This window comes from Syzygium oleosum, unplaced genomic scaffold (assembly GCF_021117445.2).
Source record: "Syzygium oleosum isolate NSW1041296 unplaced genomic scaffold, Sole_v2.1 Sole_v2.20, whole genome shotgun sequence".
NCBI lineage: Eukaryota > Viridiplantae > Streptophyta > Magnoliopsida > Myrtales > Myrtaceae > Syzygium > Syzygium oleosum.
The window spans coordinates 1142549-1156192 of record NW_026607504.1 but is presented as its reverse complement, the minus strand read 5'-3'; the positions used below and the strand labels follow the sequence as shown (position 1 = coordinate 1156192).

The 13644-nt window shown below is 40.1% G+C and overlaps 1 protein-coding gene across 4 annotated transcripts; it reads right to left on the bottom strand.

Annotated features, from left to right (window-relative positions):
* Positions 1-162: 162 nt before the first annotated feature.
* Positions 163-11249, bottom strand: LOC115689111 (topless-related protein 4-like). 4 transcript variants are annotated; one of them, XM_056320476.1, is made up of 26 exons: positions 11102-11249; positions 10782-10891; positions 9988-10167; positions 9787-9900; positions 8464-8622; positions 8199-8361; positions 7720-7858; positions 7135-7232; positions 6014-6143; positions 5784-5893; positions 5612-5681; positions 5302-5372; positions 5077-5172; positions 4901-4996; positions 4609-4736; positions 4289-4523; positions 4027-4191; positions 3856-3954; positions 3518-3661; positions 2825-2935; positions 2567-2746; positions 2320-2448; positions 2138-2233; positions 1236-1424; positions 841-1007; positions 163-763 (listed from the first exon to the last, which is right to left on the bottom strand). In XM_056320476.1, exons 2-26 carry the CDS (start codon positions 10859-10861, stop codon positions 592-594), a joined length of 3321 nt encoding a protein of 1106 aa, XP_056176451.1. In that variant the 5' UTR covers positions 10862-10891; positions 11102-11249; the 3' UTR covers positions 163-591. The 4 variants fall into 4 exon arrangements, with proteins under 4 accessions (XP_056176451.1, XP_030470943.1, XP_056176452.1 ...); XM_030615083.2 differs by having other exon boundaries at positions 6014-6137; XM_056320477.1 differs by having other exon boundaries at positions 8250-8361.
* Positions 11250-13644: the final 2395 nt, after the last annotated feature.

Here is a 13644-nt window from a genome sequence, read left to right as displayed (position 1 = left end):
ACGCTTGTTGTGAATTTATCATTAATGGCGAACTTGAAATTCTGAGAGACAGTGATATAACAAGAGACTGTCATGCACTTAAACTTCGGAGCACATACTTCATCCTCTAATTTCTGTCTTCTTTTCGCTCACTGTATAAGGAAAGACACTAGGTACCTGAGCTGCAGAGAAAAAGAGGGTACATGACAGAATGCAATTTAAACTGTTGATAACAGAATTTCCTTTCTTGAAGGACAGTCCAACAGCATCCTCTTCCTGTACAGGGTTTGGTATGAACCAAGGAGGAAAATGTACTCACATTCTGCTCGTCGGGTGTTACTATGTATATCTCCACTGTATGATGAGATTTGTAGAAGCTTTTGTTTTTGCTATACTCCTGGTGAGTTAAAACTAAAAGTTCCCAATCTTCATCTCCTAAGTCTCTATGTTATGTCAATATCTGTACCTTTTAGTCTCGACCCATGATTTGCACGGAGGGAAGTCCTTGTGAGCCTCTAGAAATCCTATACACCAAGCGCCGCATCGTCGTTACAGCTACTTTTGCTCTATTTACTTAGAGATGAGCAACGTCCCCTGGGCAGTTTGTGTGATTCAGACCTGGATGGGCTCTGGCCCCGAACCATTTGGAACAGAAGGAGCCGTGCCCCATTCCCGCTCCGATTCTGGAGGCTCCAGAACAATAACCCCGCCATTCGTGAGTCCCAGAGCAAACTGGTTAGGTTCAGAAGGGTGAGCAGCGACGACAACTGGATATACCAGGGAGCTGTCATATAGCAGCATCAGTAATAGTACAGTTTAAATTGCAAAATAGACAAGGCCTCGGATTTTTAAAGATTGCACCTGGAATTAGAAGGCAGATAAGCAGTGGCGCTGATCCGACACTTCAATTGGAGCATTGAGGAGGCAAAAATGCCCACGCTTCCATCTTCGAAGCTTGTGTAGATCGACATGCCATCACACGAATACATAGCATCCGTGATTGGAGCATCAGACTCCAGAGGAAACCACTGCACAAAAGAAGGACTTTAACCATATGAAATGTAAATAACTTTTTATTGGATGATTGGATCTAATAAATGGAGATGCGTGTCAGAGTCAGATCTTAAGGAAATAAAAGGAGAAAATTAGTTTTTGGGGACACTTTGGGGTACACTTATGATCCCAAGAGTTCTATAATTAGCACATTTAACTGAAGCAGAAAAAGAAAAAAAACCATCGAGTATGCGAGTGGACACCTGCTTATGACAATCCAACTTTGGAGCTTCATATATGGCTATTTGAGTCTCGTGAACAACAAGGAAGTGCCGTAGATCTTGGTGAAATAGCACACGCGTCTTTGCGAGAGTAGAGGACATACGCCGAGTTGGGATTTGCAAGAACTTACTGGCCAGGTTTTCCCACTTATCAGTACTCCATACACACAGCTGCAAAAGGAAAATTTAACCAAGAAATCCAGGCAATCACTTGTATTCAACCAAAGTAAAGCTGTGAATTTTAGTTCATATATGTAGCACCAGTTAAAACGAGTAACGAAAAGCTAATACATCATCACTCCAGACAGACAGCCACCTCACAAATTCAAAAGGTAAAGTTTCTGTTGGAGTTTTACCTAGCACTAGAACAAGTACATCAAGTGTCTGATTTTGACAACAAAAATCCTAGATTGCCACTGTGGGTTCTTCTCAGTTGATGAAAGTCACAGATTTCCAGCTATAGGTAGGAGACTCGTAAAATAGGAATTACCCCAAAGATGACTTCCAGCCCCGTGTCCTATAAAGTTGATCTCATAGCAAGAATGGAATCTAAACTCCAGCTATAGGTAGGCGCCTCGTAAAATAGGAATTACCTTCAAAGATGGCTTCCAGCCCCGTGTCCTATAAAGTTTGACCTCATAGCAACAATGGAATCTAAACTCTCACATAATAATTTCCAGACTGGAAACCTATCACTTCAATGTTAAAGCAAAATGATGCAACCAAATCCACATTTGACCGTTATCTCTATGCCAAGCCACCCACCCACAGCTCAAAGAGAGAACATACACATTATGGCGCTACGGAGAGCGCAAAAACGTGAGAGAAAGAGAGAATCGACACACATCAAAACACTATTCTCCATCATATCATAAAAAACATACCTGAGCATCAGCTCCTGACGACACAAGAACATTCAAAATGTCAGAAAAGGCAAGACCAGTTACTCTCTTTTGATGACCTTTAAACTTACTTTCAACCTACAAAGTGGTCACAAGAAGAAGATTCACGTCTGACTCTACTAAGTATGAAACTGGCAACCATAGTTTCCGATGAAGCCAAATACCTCATTAACTCGGACATTGAAGATTTGGATGGAAGAATCCTCCATGCCTATGGCTACAATGTTATTGTCTCGAGGGTGGAACTCGAGGCACGTTGCTGCAGGGGGTGGCGGCATGAAAGTCGTCATTGTCTGCAGCAAAAAAAAAAAATAAGTGAGGATTCACCTTGGGTCAAGAAATTTCAAACACAAGCACTATAATTTCTCTAGTCAGCACCAAACCAAGAAACAAAACTCCATAATACCACACCTTAAATGTCATCATGTTAAAAAGAGAAATTTTCCCTCCCGAAGTGGACAGTAGATAAGAATCATTCTTTGAAAGGGCAAAGTAGGGGTTGGCATCGCCAACAATTATGTCGCTTATATCATTTGTCATGATTATTCCGCTGGAGGGTTGCCATAATTTTGGTTCGACAGCACAGGTTGCCTACAACAAATTCAGGGCTTATTAAGTGGAAGATCGACAAACAAACATGCTAAGCAACTATTTAAACACGTGACATACCTTTCCTGATAGATTAAACTCATTCTGTTGCCATTTCCAAAGTTTGTGCACGGCATTATATGCTAAAGCAAGTATAGCACCTCCTGAACTTGTATATATCATCCTGACAATCTGAAATATGAAGTATGAAATATTTTATACATCCACAGTTGTAATCAGCTGTGCACATCAAGCATGCATGGATCTCACTGCTGTGTCAATAAATATGATCATGCAAGTTCGCAAAATGTAAAACTAAAAAAAATGGGTCCCTATCTCTTGGTTAACTCTACAAGTATATCCAAAGAAGTAGCATACAAAAGATGAATACATATCTACCAAAAAGGAGATATTCTAAGTAGAGATGAGAGAAAACTAAAGTCCTCTTAATTTTCAGAACAGATATTTGCTATATGAGCAAATCTTCGGGGAAGTAAAATAGGAGACCCAAAATAATAGAAAAAGGAACATACATCCAACGAAACTAAGCTTTCTGCTTATGCTGATGTCTGCAAAATGACCAAACTCCCTTAAAAATAAGCACACATTAATCCAAAAGGTAGATCAAACGTTTAACCTACTAGATTCACAGAAAAAGCTGAACCAATGAATAAAAAGGCAGACATTCAACCCAAAGGAGCCAAAGGGCAAAAAATAAATATATATATAAGAACTGCAAATTCCATTGAGGTCCCCAGAGGAGCTAATACATACTCTAGTTGGCAGAAGCCTATCTGGAAGCCGTAAAGACTGAAACTGAGACTGTTCATTATATTCCTTTAGCTTCCAGGCTTGAGAATTCTCTAATTCACCATTGGTTCTTGTTTTGACATCTGAAAAGTTTTCGGTATCCCCATTCTGCAAATTATATGTATTAGTGCCATCCAGTTTGATGGTTCTTAATTCATTAAACAAAAACAGATAAATGACATACACATCTGACACAAGTTAATGAGAAATTAAAGAGTACACGATGACTTAATCAAAATCACCATGCTCTCAATATTTGAACCTTGATTTTCTGACTTTCAATGGGGGAAGGATGTTCTTACCATTCCAAATATTGAAGGTGCTGGGGAGTTTCTACTGCTGGTGGGAATGCTTGTTCCAGCTGATGAACCGGAAGCACCCAAAGACCCCGTTGTAGGACCCTGCATGATGAAACTGCATAAATACGATGGCTCATATGTGGGCCAGTTGAAGAAATATAAAACTCACCCTACCTTTGCTGTGGTCCCATAAAAAACTTTAGACGCATCCAGCACACGACTTCCATTGGATTGAAGAAGGTGCACAACTTTATCACTTGCAAGTACTTTGACAGCATTCTCACTTGTGGAGACAGCCAAGAGTAAACCTTCTCTATTAAATTTTATGCAAGGAGATACCTAAAAGAGATTTTGAGATTGTCAAATGAACAATATTTCAACTCCCTTCCCAAAAGAATCCTGGCATATTAATCAAGGGTGACCTCAGCAAGCATACCGGTAAACCACCCTCGGCATTGATAGTTGTCAAGACATTATCACTGTCCATATCCCAAATTTTAATCAGAAATTCATCACCAGCAGCTAAGAATCGGTTCTTAGCTGTATCAAATTGGACAACCCCGACCGAACACTTTCCTAGGCCATGATAAGTTCGTTTAATGGCCCCCTCGCTTTCAATCCACTCAACAAGGTAAGATTCCCCTTCCTTGTTAGTCCCACATGAAAAAACCCTGTCAAGTGCATAAACAAAGGGAAGAAATATTTAAAGGACTTGACGAACTTGCTTATTTGATCCTAGAGGAAAGCAGACATTACCTTGTCCCATCAGCAGAGTACATTATTTTTGTGCGAGAACGGCCAGGAGCATCAACATCAAGTCTAGGACCCAGGTTATCGTACAACCATACCTTAATTCTCCCATTAACTGTTGCTGAAAAGATGAACTAAGGAAGAAAACACATGATCAAGGGTAAGAAAGCAGGACCAGAAGGAAGTAAAAGGTCCTGAAATGCTTAGAAAGTTTTGAGGAACCAATCCTAATACACACTTCTTAAAATCTTGCCCCCTGTGCAATTATTTACTCCGAAAGCAGAAATAAAGTTGATACCTGAACATTGTTCCTGTGATGGGGGCACACCGAGTAAACAGGTGATTCATGACCTTCAAAAGTGTATTGTCTATTGCCGGTAATAGCACTCCACACCTAGACAACGAAAATGTTTTAGGACGCCAACATCCTTGAAGATATAGGATGAAGAAGGGTTGAGGTCCTTTTAGCCAAACCTTTACTGTCCTGTCTTCACCACAAGTGACAAGGAACAGTTGCTCTTTTAATTGTGAAAAAGCAAGATCGCTGACGTTACCAACATGAGCATCCATCTGAAAAGCATTTTGTGAGAAGAAGAACATACACTGAAAGATGAAAGAGCACTACGAAAAATATAAGTCAGAACAGAAGAAAAAATAATATACTGTGGGAACATATTCAGACACATGAATAAAACAAACCTCCAGGTGGTTCTGTATGTTGCCACCATGATAGGAGTATATTTGCACTATGTGCTTCGAATATGCAACACCTAAAAGAGAAGCCAGCAAGATCCTCAGCAAATAAGGGACAAGTCCATTTTTCATCTAAACGGGAAATAGAAACCTTCAAAGACACTGCCCTAAGCATGAAATCATTAGTTGTCAAATACTAAGAATAAAAAGCATAAATTTATAAACATGAATGAGAATAAATAGTCCTTAATGATTCACTCTGAAGGAAATATCAACAAATTTTCACGAAGCAAGTTGTAAGCACTCTTAAGCATACCAAAGAGATCTCCATCAGGACTCCAGACGATTCTGTTCACTGATGCGGTATATTCACTGGCCAAGGATGCCTATTATACAATTAATAACTGACATAAGCATGATAATCACTCCTACGATTTGGAAAATCATATCATCAACTAATTAAACTATTTTAGGCATGAAACACATACTTGCAAATTCACTGAACATGCTCCAAGGTCCCAGACCTTAAAATTCCGCAAATGAAGCATTTCCCTGCTGACAATCTCCCAGATTCTGATATCACCAATGTTTGTTCCAACTTAAAATTGACATGTTAGAGGACTTAATGAGAATTCAACAGTTGTTTATTTAAGGGTCAAAAGAAAGATTTGATGATACAATGTTCGCACAGAAAGGTTATATAGAGACAAGAACTAACCAAGAAGTAGGGTTTGTTGTACTGGATGAAAATCCATGCTCTTGACAGCAGATCCCTGATTCAAATTGCAAACGACAGTCTTTGGCAAATCATCAGAAGAATGCAGCACAGCTGGATGGTTAACCTGCAAGAGAAAAAAAATAGCATGCTTCCCAGAATTCTAACAGCGTAAAGCAAACTAAGTGTGGTGTATGGTTATTGACTAGAAACAAAATGAAAATTAACAGCATACGCAGCCACAGTAACAATTGATCAATCCAAAGATAGGTGGCAATGTTTAGAACCTAAAGTTCTGAACCTTAGGGTGAAAGAAACCGCTTGACCTCAAATCTATCTTGGATTACCTTGAACTACTATTTTATAATTACAACTTGATCTTTTTTAACAGTAGCAATTAAAGCTTGACCTCACTCTTCATTGTTAAAGTGGCAAAAACAATAAGTAAATAAAAAAAAAGGAAAAACGACGAGCATATACATTGCAGGGAGAAATACACATAAGCACTCAATCAGGAAATCGTTAGACCAAAAAAGAAGCCTGATGTCACTTCTCAATTGTCAAGTCTCCCTTTCCTCTGTAACTCTACCACCACAATCTACATAGGTTGGAATCCAAAGGAAAAGGACAATGACTCTGGTGGCACATAAGGCGGCATCCATGGAGTATGTATAGCAGACATGCAACCTCACTCCATGGACCCAAAGTTGGGGGTGTTAAAAAACCAAAATCAGATAATCTGAACCTTTGGTGTGATCAGGATATAGGTTTGGTTTAGGTTGAGCTGTTTTCTCATTTATTCAAATTAGTGGTTCCGTGTCTGTTTTTTTTTTTTTTTGGTAAGGAAATGGTTCCGTGTCTGTTTATCAGTCCAAAAACCAGTAAACTGATTACTTTCATTAATATCGTAAAAATGACCATGGCCCACCAACTAATCTGTGAGTTGACAGTGATTGTATTATGGAGTTTGTCCTAACCACTTTTGAGTAACTTTTTCAATGTTTAAGAAGATAATATCTGGTTTTTCAATTCTCGGTTTGAGATTGGTGGTACAATCGTAAGGTCATATGAATTTTTTCATTTAATGTGAAGGATTTCCAACCCAACCAAAGTTAATAAATTACCTCGTCTGATATCTCAATAGGTCTGGTTCTCTTGATAATGTGCACGTCATCTGTTGCTGGGCTGTAAGGAGGCGTTCTAAGGCGTTTATTCACAGGTGCTGCTCCAATTATGTAACATGCCAAATGGTAAGACACGACTGAAAAAGCATAAGAATCGAGAATTCGCATGCAATGACATCCTTCACATTCACAAACAGTATTTATATCATGTACATCAATGGGAACCAGAAAGCAGCCACACCACATATAAAGCCCAACATGCATATGGAAGTAAACCACTTATGTCAACTTTTGTTCAATTCACACAAAACACATATTTGCATGATCATATTCAGTATGTTTGTGTCACACTCTGCTTTTCTACGTAAGCTGGGAAAAAATGGAAACTCTTTTGATAAAAAACATCAAATGTTTCAGACAAGCTATTTAATTGCCTAAAATCTATTCAGATTGAACATGACATTATGATTTGAAAAGGCATGTTGCATTAATCTTATCGAGAATGTACATGGTTTAGCATACTTCATTCCTGAGAACGTAAGCATAACGAGAAGGAGAAATGTTTCTCAAAAGTGTAATTCCAACCTGCAGGCCTGGGAGCAGGTACTACAATGGGACAGCCAGAGGCTGTTGGTTGCGGTGTCAGGGACGGATTAGCCAGCCATCCTGCCAGAGATGCCATCGGAGCTGCTGGTGCTGGCGCTAGCTGGAAGAACCGGAAAGGCTGAAAGAAATAAATGTCTTGTTAATTAATAAGAAAAACCAAACAAAATAACCGACATTTTGTTCATAATTCATTTAAAAGACATAAAAGAGCTAATCAACTCGTGTCCACCTCGACTTAATGTCAAACGTACTTTTAGGTTTCCCAATGAAATGAAAAGATATTATATTCCTTTCTGAAAGATTAACAAAAATATTTTCTACATAATATTACTTTAAAGATCTAAAGTGTTCCATCTTAAATAAAAGCCAAATTCCAAATGTCAAAGCAAAGGTAAATGTAGAAAACCAAAAGCAAAGACCTTTGAAACACACTTCTAAATTACAGTAAGAGATTCTACCGCTGAGAATCCACCAATTTTAGGAGTGCAACTCAACAAAGGATTCATTACAGGAGGTAGAGCTGGAGCTCCATTTGATGTCCCACAAGAATGATCGACAAAGAGGGTCTTTATCTCAGGGTCAGGCCTGGGATACTTGCACATCTGGTGCTGCCAATTTAGACTGCATTTTGAATGCAACACAGTAAAGCTATGCAGGATAAACAAGATTAAAGAAAAGCTGCGATATGGAAAACCTTAATTACTTAACTGTTGATTGATTTACCTCTGATTTATAAGTCCCCTCAGCCTGGAGTTTTTTGAGCAAGGAAACTGTAGCTTATCACGAAAGAGTGGATTTGCCCCAAGCAACCTTTTAATTTCAGTTAGCATTACGGCCCTCGCACTCTTAGAATCCACGTACTTTGATAACTGTTCAATCTCCCTGAAATTGTCCCAAAGAAAGAAATGAAGAAGGATCGACCAAAAAGGCAAAAACAAGTACCTAACTGTTATACTTCATCTGGTTGTCATCCCTTTACTTGTTAGTTGTTACATTCTCGAGGTGTAATGACAGGCAAGTGGAAACCTAAGTCTGCCCCTTGAGGTTTTCGCAACTACTCTACCTCCCAAAAAGTGAGACATCATGAGGCTTTATGTAAGTGACACGTTCCCGGCTTCAAGAAAAGCATGCTTGTCGAAACCATTCGGTTTGGCACCAAAGTTGCACTTCTTAAGGCAATGGAAGAGTTTTATTGTGCCAATTCATTAACATACTAACAAGAGTGGCATGTAAGGCTGAAGAGGATGGTAGAGTTTCACAGCCGCGAAGCTAGGTGGAAACAAGGACACATTAGATCCATGCAAATCCAGGAGGGTGTTTCCACCATAAGCTTCTCACATGCAAGTAAAAGCCTCCCAGGTTTCACTAGTCCAAGATGTCCCTATGGCAGTCTTCTTTCAACAGAGGCAAAACTCTACCATCTTCCTTAGCTTCGTTTAACCTCATCTTTTGCTGCAAATGAAGTATTTTCACAGTGAAACACGCTTTGCTACTTAAGAAACATGTCTTCAGGACCAAACCGATGGTTTTGATGAATTTACCCAACTATGAAGCTAGGAACAAGTCCAGTGCGAAGGGCATGCCGATTTCTTTCCTGAAAAGTCTCACAGACAGAAGCTTGGGAAAGATAAAGCAGTTGAGTAAACCTCAAGGGGCAAATTAACACAGTTCAGTTTCCAAGGACAAAAAACCAGAACTGTCGTAAAAATTCAAGGTGCAAATTATTGTCTCTAATGGAAAAGGACTTAAAAGCAGCAAGATTAGATGTTTCTTTCTTCCTCTTTTTGACACCCATTTGTGTCGTTATGTTGACAATAAAATGGTTCATCTTTCTAACATTGTTGAACATATAAAGTTTTTCCTGCTCTCCAAAACCATTTTCCAGAAACTGCAAACGTCACTCATCAAATGGCCAATAGTGATTATTCAATGAATTTGGCTATTTATGTAGATGTCCACATTTTGTCCTACAGCTTACAAATTGCAAACTTTTGCATCGTGTATCGTAATTAGCTGCAGACAAATCAATAAAATTACGCAACATACCTAAAGTTATTTAAGGACATAAGCATCGTCATTTCCTTGAAAAGTTCTTCATTGTAAGTGGAAAACATTTTGAGGTCCTTACGAAGAATTTCTGCAGCTTTAGCATCATCGCATCTGAAAAAGACAAAGTCAAGATGCCATAAAAAATAGTCCCAGAAAATTTACACCTCTTAAAGCACACACGAAGAATCTCTGGTTTACCTGTCCAATGCTTCGAGATATTTCTGCTTCCTAATCTCAAAGAAAATCTTTGTCGAGTATCTATTGTCATCAAACTTTGTAAACCCGGAAAGATACTTCTCGACCTCATCCAACTCCCCATTGGTCACAACATCCTCAAAATAATTCATATTGAAGAAGCAGCCAGATTCTTCCTCTAATCTTCACGTGACAACAGTGTGAATCAGAAAAAAAGAAAAAAAAACCAGAGAGGGAAAAAGAAAGCAAGTAACCATTGGCTCTCACTATTTTTCCAATGTGCTTAGCAATCAATCAACCAAAATATACTAATGCATGACAATTTTACTCAAGCATCTTCACCAACTATCACGATGTCACGACGTTCGATCAATGACAGGACCACAGGAGCCCTAAATAACTACCCTGAGTTCTCAAAATGCTCGTTTTCCACCGAACCAACCATCACCGGCCTTCAAGATTCCCACGACTTCTTACATCAACCAAACAGAGAGAAACATGACAGTCTAATTCCTGATCAAAACCGAACTAACTCCAGCACCGGGAACTTACTCCAGATGAACAAGGAAACTAAAGGGTTCCATGTTCCAATACAGAGATACAACGAAGAAACAGAGTCCAAAAAACACTTCCAGCAGCACACGAATGCGCCGTCGCCGTGATCACACAAGGAGAAGACCTGCTCTCCATTTCCCTCGTACTTAAACAAGCAAACAGAGCCGATCACACAGGCAAGCGCAAAGGCGCGCAACGATCTCGACACGGCGAGAAATTCCCCCCACCGACAGGAAGCTCACCTGTGAGCAGTCTCTTTCAAGTTCTCATCGTTCAAGAACTGAAGTATCAGAAGCACCAGCTCTTTACCCAGCGACGACATGCTCGAGCCGACGCTGATCAACTCGATTCACTGCAAAAAAAAAAAAAAAAAAAGAACGAAAAACCCAACCGAAATTAGGGCTCCAGCTTCCGCATTTCGCCACCTCTGAAGACACGGGCGACGATCAAGAACCGCAGAGCAAGCGCGAGCAAGCGAACAGCGCGGCGCCGGACAAGAACATGCACGAAATGGAACAGGAACAAGAACAAGAACAGGAACAGGGCGTCGAAATGCCCGTACCTCTGCGGGACGAACCTTCGGCTCCTCGCCGCAGCTTCGGCCGAAGACCGACGAAGGCGAGCGAGGCAGCGCTCTCGGGGCCGCGACCGTACGCCCTTGCCGTTTCCTTTTCGCGGCGCTCTCGCTTTTCCTCTCTCGCTTTCTCGCTCTCCCTCTCTTTCTCTCCAGAAACGGAATTCGGAGGAGTCCTTTCTCGGAGAGAAAGATTTTCCTGGAAAATGCTGAGAGCAGGAGTGAGGCTTGGCGCCAAGGCGTGTAATAAAAACGGGAGCGATCTTGATCAGGTGCGGGCGAGCCCACAAGTCCTCGCGGGCCTTCGCCCGCCGCCGCCGTCGATTTCGCATCGGGCGGTCGGGCACGTTGCTTCCCCGTACGCATCCAGGTCTTACGTACGCACGTATCCAACGGTTGATATGGATCGAGAACAACGGTACCGAGAGCACTGAATAAGCTGCGCTTAATAGCTGGCCTTTCCATCTTTGCATGGATTTATGGCGACACGCTGCTTTGAATTGGATTGTCTAATCAAATTTTTCAAATTGCCTAGAATTAAGAGAAATCATGGATGGTAAAGGCAACACAAATTCGTGGTAATCCCATGATTTGATAACATAAGTGAATTTTTCATATTTTATATTTTTTTTTTACTAACAATGAGCTTTTCGAGCGATCAATCCCTTTTTCTCACGTGACCAATGTTTTGAAAAATGAAATTTCATTTACCGGCATATTTTAGCCGGTCTCTTCGAGATGCACGTTAATTAGCGCGATCTTCGATAAGCTCTTTTCAGAGGAGCTATTATACAAGACAAGGAGGAAGGCGCGATATGCGTGAATACCGACAGCGAGTGTCGATCGTGGCGGGAGACGCGACAAGTGTTGCACATGACGGAACACCGGAAAAATTATTAACCGCTCCCTGCATTGTCTGCAGATGGACAGTACTCACGCAAGGCACGATACTTCTGCGGCACAAGAGAGTGCGCTCTGGTACACGAGCAAGCACGATGTAGCTTAATTCAGGTTGAAAAGTAAAATTTCCTCTAATTATATATTTAGCTAATCTCTTTTAGATACTTTGTTAGCATAACTTTCTGTAAGCTCTTTTTAGAATAGTCCTTATATAAGACAAGAAGGAATGCGTGATATGCATGAACATTGACAATGAGTATCGTCCGTGCCAGAAGATGCAATATTTGTTGCATGTGATGGATCAACAGGAAAAATTGTTAAGTTAATTGCTCCTCCTAATTCAGTTTGAAAAGTAAAAATTTCCTTAATGGCATATTTAGCTAATCTCTTTGAGATACTCTATTAGTATGACCTACGGGGAGCTCTTTTTAGAGTTATTACATGAGACGAGAAGGGATGCATGATATGCGTGAATATTGACAATGAGTACCGGTATTGCCGGAAGATGCGACAAGTGTTGCACATGATGGATCAATGGGAAAATTGTTAATTGCTACCCCTAATTTAGTTTGAAAAGTAAAATTTAGCCGATCTCTTTGAGATACTCTATTAGTATTTAGGAGTTATTATATGAGACAAGAAGGCATGCGTGATATGTGTGAATATTGACAATGATTATTGGTCTTGCCGAAAGATGTGACAAGTGTTGTACATGACGGATCAACAGGAAAATTGTTAATTGCTCCTCCTAATTTGGTTTGAAAAGTAAAATTTAGCCTGTCTCTTTGAGATACTCTGTTAGTATGATCTTTTGTAAGCTCTTTTTAGAGGAGTTATTACACAAGACAAGAAGAAATGCGTGATATGCGTGAATATTGACAATGAGTATCAGTTGTGCCGGAAGATGCGACAAATGTCGCACATGATGGATCAACAGGAAAAATTGTTAATTGCTCCTCCTAATTCAATTTGAAAAGTAAAATTCTCTATAATGGCAATGAATATTGACAATGAGTACCGGTCGTGTCGGAAGACGCGACAAGTGTTACACATGACGAATCAACAGGAAAATTGTTAATTGCTCATCCTATTTCAGTTTGAAAAGTAAAAGTTCCTTGAATGGCATATTTAGCCGATCTCTTTGAACTACTTTGTTAGCACGACCTTCTGGAAGCTCTTTTTAGAGGAGTTGTTTTACGAGACAAGAAGGAATGCGTGATATGCGTGGATATTGACAGCGAGTATCGGTTGTGCCGAAAGATGCAACAAGTGTTGCACGCGACGGATCACCGAGAAAATTGTTATTTGCACCTCCTTTGTTTGTAGCTGGACACTACTAAAATGAGACATGTACTTGTATGGCACGAGAGTGTGTGCTTAGGTACAGGACCAAGCACGATGGGGTTCGATTTGGTTTAAAAAGTGAGACTTCATATAGTGGCATATTTAGCTAGTTTCTTTGAGATACTCGTCGGCATTAAATTCTTTTTAGAGGAATTGTTATATAAGACGCAAAGAAATGCGTGACTTGCGTGAATATTGACAGCATGAGTAAGTCGTGCTGGAAAATGTGATAAGTGTTGCGCATAACGGAACAATGGGAAAATTATTAGCTGCTCCTACCTTGTTCG

Coding starts and splice junctions, on each gene's coding strand:
- LOC115689111 (XM_056320476.1), bottom strand. CDS start 10,861: ATGTCGTCGCTGGGTAAAGAGCTGGTGCTTCTGATACTTCAGTTCTTG. Junction 5,173..5,301: donor ACATACAGAACCACCTGGAG/GTTTGTTTTATT, acceptor AATGCTTTTCAG/ATGGATGCTCATGTTGGTAA. Junction 2,234..2,319: donor TCAATGTCCGAGTTAATGAG/GTATTTGGCTTC, acceptor ACCACTTTGTAG/GTTGAAAGTAAGTTTAAAGG.